The 7,333-nt window shown below is 45.9% G+C and overlaps 1 protein-coding gene across 5 annotated transcripts; it reads left to right on the top strand.

Moving 5' to 3' along the window:
• Positions 1-744: 744 nt before the first annotated feature.
• Positions 745-6,891, top strand: LOC144737989 (uncharacterized). 5 transcript variants are annotated; one of them, XM_078620921.1, is made up of 3 exons: positions 748-1,890; positions 2,700-2,853; positions 3,629-6,891. In XM_078620921.1, the coding sequence occupies exon 3, from the start codon at positions 3,639-3,641 to the stop codon at positions 5,382-5,384; it is 1,746 nt and encodes a 581-aa protein (XP_078477047.1). In that variant the 5' UTR covers positions 748-1,890; positions 2,700-2,853; positions 3,629-3,638; the 3' UTR covers positions 5,385-6,891. The 5 variants fall into 5 exon arrangements, with proteins under 5 accessions (XP_078477049.1, XP_078477047.1, XP_078477045.1 ...); XM_078620919.1 differs by having other exon boundaries at positions 748-1,934; positions 2,722-2,853; XM_078620922.1 differs by having other exon boundaries at positions 748-1,934.
• The last annotated feature ends 442 nt before the right edge of the window (positions 6,892-7,333 follow it).

Genomic DNA, 7,333 nt, shown 5'->3' with positions numbered 1-7,333 from the left:
TCCCATGTGGGAACTGTCCCCAAAGTTTCCCTGTACCGTGCTGCCCTAGTGTGGGGTCGTGTTCTTGCAGCTGGTCCTGTTCTCTTCACACACATGTCACTTGCGCTCTTTTGATGTGGTTGTTTCCCCATCCGAGTTGCCGGGCTCCGCTCTCGTAATGTGATGACATTACGTCTCGCTCACCATCTGGTGCCATGACGTCACAGGATGTGGCGTCAGGTGGACTTTCCGGTATGATAACGTCACGGGCGGTGACCTAATGTCCTGGAGTACTTAAGCTGGAACCCATAAAGTGAGCGGGGTCGTCGTGAGAGCCTGGGAACGTGAGAAGGTGGAAGTCAGGACCCAGGGTAGGGGAAATTAGCACCAGGCTAGGGGGGGCTGCTTTACCCTGTCGGCCGATGTTGGTTAAGCCCTCGGCTCGGTGAAGAGGGAAGAGCCCGGATAGCCGGTGTGCTAGGGAACCCAGTACCCTACCCCTGGGGAGATGTATATTAGCCCTAACCAGTAATAGGCGTAAGCCCCTAATAAACCCTTGGCGAAAGCCCCTAAGAAGATCTGCCTCCGAGTCGTCTTTAACAACACAACACTATGAATTGGAGGTGACCTGCATAAATGTAAAAAAAAATTTTTTAAAAAAATTATAATTCATGTTGTTATAACAATTCTATTTATATTCTTGGGTCTTTCTGTAAAGTCATGTAGATAGGTTAAAATAGAATAAAAATAACAAAACTAAGACGTTTCGATTGCAATGCGATCAAAACGTCGTAGTTTTCTGTTATTTTTGATTATTTTCTTTGAAGCTATCTACGTGACTTTACCGAAAGACCCAAGAATATGAATTCCTGCAGTCACGAAAGCTTTAAGTTAATTCTATTTAATTAAGTAGAACGTGTTATATTAATTTAAAGTTGCGCATTTTGATGTGACGTCACATTTCTCAAACCCCCCCTCCCCCCTCGTAACACATCGTCACAAATGTCTGACTCCCCTCCCCCCTAGGTGCTTGACATCATTTATGGACGGCCCTCAACACCGATGACGATTCTCTGAATGATAACCTGCTGTATGTTGTCGATGAGTATGCCAAAATTGAGAGTGAACGCCTTTTTTACATTCAACTGAATCAAAAACGCCTGCGTGTAGAACAGTATGCTCATCTCAGGGACGCTATCAATGCTGAGGGAGATGCAAACGCTCAGAATGTGGGGAGATGAGTTATTTTGCATTCATCCTTCACAGAGTTAGCCTGATAACTTTAATCTGCATTGTCTTATGGTTGTTATTGTTTGACTTGCATCCAAATGGATTTTTGCACACAGCGTTGAAGTACGGTGTTTTTGTGGAAGACTTTGCTGTTTTTTCCAGGATTTTTATGTTGCGTGTAGTCACTTTAAGATGTTTCTTGTTCACGTGTATTTTGTGTTGTGGTTGCACCCGAGTCAAGAGCCGCATGGCTCACAGGGTTAGACCTAATAAATGAAAATGAAACTGAAAACTTATGTTTCAGCAGAACCAATTTTTACGAATGACTGTAAACTTATATTATTCCCTTAACTTCAAAGGCCCGGGGTGACGTATGTTGAGTCTGCTTGGTTGCTTCCGATTTACAAGCCATTAAAACAAATACCACTGGCGGCTCATTAACGTAATTTACCCATTAATCCTGTCCATTTCATTCATTATGTCCGGTTCAGCGGCCACGCCCAATAACTCCATATTTGGGCACGCCTCGTTAACATAATCTCTTCATACACATCCGTGTTAACTTGTGGGGAGGCGGTGTGGGTGCTAGTGACGTCATGTCATTTCTCCCGCTGCGTGCTTCCGTGTGACGTCACGAGATTCCCAGGAGCTGCTTCTGTGCGCGCAACTCTCGGATCGGAGGTGAGAAGTTCACATCGTGATGTTGGTTGTTGTTGTTTACCCAGGTACAGCCTCGCTTCTTCCCTCTCTCTCTCTCTCGTAGCGATAGCAATTGAGTAGCGGCAAGTATGGAATCGATGTCCAGGTTGGAAGGTTACTACGTGGGGCCGAGCCATGCAGGCCTTGTCTCCTTCCCTTCCCTTGCCTGACTGACTTTGCTTTGATTCTCTTAAGTTTAATGTGTCTTCACCTGGCTGACTACTTCACCTCTCAGAGTCTCCATACTCTAGTTCAGGATCATCGAGTTTTTGTTTTGCATTCGCGTATTCCCGATTGAGTAATCTGCAGGCCACTTTTCAACACTGGAATATTTGGACGAAACCAGCCCAGACGTTTACTTTTAGTCTGAATGAGACATCAAAGCACAACACAATTACACTCGCCCACCCACACGCTCACCCACACGCTCCCACTCATACACTTACACACTCACCCACTGTCAGCGAGCATCTATGAAGGCCGGCACGGCACACGAAGTGGTAGGTGACCAGCACCACGCCCGGACTGCCTTTGTCTCCCGAGTGGCGATGTTTACACACCGCAGAAGGTACTCATTGGAGGCTGAGTTGACCTAGGGGAGGCTTAGGACCAGTTCAGATATGTCACTAGTGTTGGCTTTGAGGGGAAATCGAACCCGGGTCGCCGGTTTATAGCACAGCGGGATAACCGATACACTACCGCCCACCCACACACACACAAAGACAACGTTTAAATAGGTGAGTTTTCAAGACGGACTTAATTATATCTATCGACTCTGTCTTACTAATCAGGGTGACCGCTTCATTTGACCAGAGTGGTGAACCTGGAATGCTGGATTGGTGACGTTTGCACGGCAGTGGGTTCAGCCTGCTTGGACAGTGCGTGGGCAAAACCTGCCCTGTCACTGAGAGAGGAGGCAGACTGACCAGTGGCTTCCAAGTCGGTGTGAGTGCCCTTGCCCTTTACACCCAAAGCTCGCTTAGCGCTCCTCCAGATGCTTTGTTCCTGGAGAATTGAGCGCCAATCGATCAGCGCTACAAGGGGTCATCATGAACCCATTGTATACTATATAGCGATGCGTTCCTGACAATGTTATATCTTTAGTCTGAATAATATATGGGGGCTTTATTTGGGTATCGGTAATAGAGCTAATAATACAGATGCTGAACATTTAATAAAAATAATGATTTATAACATCGGTATTATGTACTCTACTTACGAGTGCATTCTACTTTACTCATCCTACAAGGTAGTGGGGGGAGACAAGGTTGAAGGAGCTGCTGCGCTTCCAGTCTGGGTCATTCTCAGAGAAAGGCTCCAGGACCTCCCTGATCTTAGTGAAGCCCTCAATCTAAATTTGTGTGGCTAGGTTTTCTTAGGTGGAGCCTGCGACACTATTCTGGTCGTTTGAGTTCTCAACTGGCTAAACGAGTCATATTTTTTAAACAATCATGACCACGAATTGTGATCATTAAATCGCGGGGGTGGGGACTGGTTGGCTTAGAGCATGCGTCGCTCTCATTGGCTGAGTGAAGATTGGGCCGGGTACGTTTGCTTGGCTAAGCGCTGCTGCGTGTTCTCACTCGTGAGCACTTTGTAAACTTAAAAAAAATTACGAAATGAAATATCCAGGACAAAGAGCACTGGAACAAATCGGCACTCTAAGGGTCGCACTAAGCGAGGTCTGCCTGAAAATTGTGTAATATGTATGTATTTGCAGAATCAATCACATGGAGAAGAGAGGCTTGGCAAAAGCTGGAAGGAAAAGGCACCAATGCATCCAGTGTCCATACAGCACCGATCAGATGGGTAACTTGAAGAGACATCAGAGAAAACACACAGGCGAGAAGTCCTTCAAGTGCAGTGTATGTGGTAAGGCATTTGCTCAACCATTAACTCTTCATATTCATCAGAGAACACACACCGGTGAGAAGCCCTTCAAGTGCACTGTGTGTGGGAAGTCATTTGCTCGTTCAGATAATCTTCGTATTCATCAGAGAACACACACCAGTGAGAAGCCCTTCAAGTGCAGTGTATGTGGTAAGGCATTTGCAGAGTCAGTATATCTTAAGAAACATAATAGAACACACACGGGCGAGAAGCCCTTCAAGTGCACTGTGTGTGGCAAGACATTTGCTCGTTCAGAAAATCTTCGTATTCATCAGAAAACACACACCGGTGAGAAGCCCTTCAAGTGCAGTGTATGTGGTAAGGCATTTTCAGAGTCAGCATATCTTAAGAAACATAATAGAACACACACGGGCAAGAAGCCCTTCAAGTGCACTGTGTGTGGGAAGGCATTTGCTCAACCATTAACTCTTCATATTCATCAGAGAACACACACCAGTGAGAAGCCCTTCAAGTGCAGTGTATGTGGTAAGGCATTTGCAGAGTCAGCATATCTTAAGAAACATACTAGAACACACACTGGCGAGAAGTCCTTCAAGTGCAGTGTATGTGGTAAGGCATTTGCAGATTCAGCATATCTTAAGAAACATACTAGAACACACACTGGCGAGAAGCCCTTCAAGTGCACTGTGTGTGGCAAGACATTTGTTCTTTCAGAAACTCTTCAAGTTCATCAGAGATTACACACTGGTGAGAAGCCCTTCAAGTGCAGTGTATGTGGTAAGGCATTTGCAGAGTCAGCATATCTTAAGAAACATACTAGAACACACACTGGCGAGAAGTCCTTCAAGTGCAGTGTATGTGGTAAGGCATTTGCAGAGTCAGCATATCTTAAGAAACATACTAGAACACACACTGGCGAGAAGCCCTTCAAGTGCACTGTGTGTGGGAAGGCATTTGCTCAACCATTAACTCTTCATATTCATCAGAGAACACACACCGGTGAGAAGCCCTTCAAGTGCACTGTGTGTGGGAAGTCATTTGCTCGTTCAGATAATCTTCGTATTCATCAGAGAACACACACCAGTGAGAAGCCCTTCAAGTGCAGTGTATGTGGTAAGGCATTTGCAGAGTCAGTATATCTTAAGAAACATAATAGAACACACACGGGCGAGAAGCCCTTCAAGTGCACTGTGTGTGGCAAGACATTTGCTCGTTCAGAAAATCTTCGTAATCATCAGAAAACACACACCAGTGAGAAGCCCTTCAAGTGCACTGTGTATGGGAAGGAGTTTACATTATCAGGAAACCTAAAGAGGCATGAGAAGATCCACAAGGTGAAAGTGAAATCGACTTGTGAAAGTCAACATGCTGCAATGAGCCCATCTCTCATGAAACGAGAATCAGAAGAAAATTCCAACTTGGCAACAGTGAAATTTGAAGAAGTTAAATGTGAAGAAGTGACGGTGAAATGTGAAGATCAAGATAAGACTCCAGTACCCAATCTGCAAGTGGATGGAGGCAGCGTGAAGCAGGAGGAGCATTCCGATTCTGAGGGAGAGCGAGGAAATCCCCAGCAGTTTGTGGATGTGGAGGTGTGGGTAGAGTTTTTGGACAAAGCTGAGTAGGAGGGGCCAGAATGTGTGAAATGGCACCTTGGAAGATGTGTAACCTGGAGTTTGAGACGATTTTCCATAGCATTCACTTTATTCACAGGCTTCTGTCATTTCAAGAATGCATAGGGGTTTGGGTGTCATCCAGGCAGAGATGGGCTTTCTGTACATATGAAGTTATTAAGTGTCGAAGTGAAATAGTCGATATGCAAAGCATTGTGCTGCCTTATAAAACACGAATTAGGAATGTATTTTGATGGTTACGTATTAAATTAATAAGTATGAATTATAACTATTGGGCATTACTATCAAAGTTGCTGTCAGGTGTGGCCGTGCTTTTCTGCATGCTCCCAATCTGTTTTTATGATTGGTTTTTTAAATGCCCTTTTATAAAAAAAAAAAGGTAAGCATATTAGTATTATTAACATTTGGCTTAATACCCTAAATATATTTGTTCATAGTATCAAAATAATTTAATGTCAGGCCTACTTTCTGCACTTGTTTTGCTTTTAATCCGTTTAGGTTTCATTTAATTGGGCTTTGCCTGATGTTACTTTTTTATGGTAACAGCAGAGGTATGCAAGTGTACTATACATCCCACCTTGCAGAGTGTAGTGGTTTATAGTACAGTGTAGTGTCACGTGTGCAGTGCATAGTGAATAGTTCGTGGTAAATGTGATGTGTGGTGAAATGTGTGTATGTATGGTGAAGTATATTGTATACAGTGCATAGTGTAAGAAGCTGGCTTAGGCTTTTCACGTGACGAATCGAACGCAATGTATCATTGCACTCCGTCGCGAGTTGCAGTCTAAAAGTGTCAAATGAGAGTAAAGTTCTGCATCTTGACGCTGCATGCCACTTGCAGTGAGGCGTGTTGTGCTCCACGCAGTTGCTGTAGCTGGTGTGAGCTTACCTGTGAATCGCACGTGTAATTGTGCACTTTGCAATGTTGCTGTAATTGCTACTTAGAGCCAGGTGCTGGTGTTTTTTTTTTATATGTGTCTAACAACATAAATGGGCCGTTCTATGGCGACAGTGCGTGTACTATACACAAGGGCTCATTAGAGGGCAGATTTCGTATGTCACGGAGGTCGGCTCAGGATATGACAGTCTGGGTGAACCCACGAATGCACGTGACCGGATGAGGGATCACGGGGGCCCCCAGTAGGGGCCACGTGATGTGAACCCAGATTTTTCGCGAAGGATCGAGAAGGGGGCGTTACCAGAGGCGGAGCCAGGTCACGCCGCAGGAAATATAAGCTGAGCCCCGAGAGGGAGCGTGGCTGTTCAACCCGGGAAGAAGTTGTCTTCCCCGAGCTTCGCTCTTTAGTATGCGATGACACGACGGCGTGTCGGAAGTTCTAGTTCACCCGTATAGGGAATCCTTTCAAGTGGTTTGGAACGGTGACCACCACATTACGTAGTTAACCTGTAATGTAAATAGTCGCTCGGAATGGTCATAGTTTACTTTGGAACGTTGAGTAGTGTTGGTTGTGTTAGAGAATAAACGTGTTGCCTCCCAGTCTTGGTCTGCGCCTGATTAGAAACCACTACAACTGGTGTCGGAATGTGAGAATCTTACTAGATGCTATCCTTGGGCATAAATGTGTTTACAAGGCGATGACAGCTTACCAAGATGTCACAGAAGACGAAGAAGATGGGTTGATTCCACAAACAACCCCGGGTGAAATAATCCTGGAGGAAACGTTCGCTGAAGCCCAGTTGTTGGAACTACGGGAGGAGCCCAACCTCGCTGCGCCGCCGTCGCCCAACAAGCTGCGCCGATCGCGGGGCGCCCGCCTCGTTGACTTGTTGACTGCCGCTGCCGTGTTGGCAGCCGAAATGGGGCTGGAACAGCTGCTGGAAAGGGCCGGCGGGCCAGCGCTGCGGGGAGACGACCAAGATGACGCGTATCCCACGCTCGCAGCCGCCATTGTAGAGATGCGGGGGTGAAAGCGGGGTCG

The sequence above is a fragment of the Lampetra planeri genome, chromosome 76 (genome assembly GCF_965212315.1).
Source record: "Lampetra planeri chromosome 76, kcLamPlan1.2.h2, whole genome shotgun sequence".
NCBI classification, from domain to species: domain Eukaryota; kingdom Metazoa; phylum Chordata; class Hyperoartia; order Petromyzontiformes; family Petromyzontidae; genus Lampetra; species Lampetra planeri.
This window is presented reverse-complemented; position numbering and strand designations above follow the sequence as displayed.

Excerpts from the sequence above, each read along its gene's own strand:
- LOC144737989 (XM_078620923.1), top strand. The coding sequence starts at position 3,639 with ATGGAGAAGAGAGGCTTGGCAAAAGCTGGAAGGAAAAGGCACCAATGC.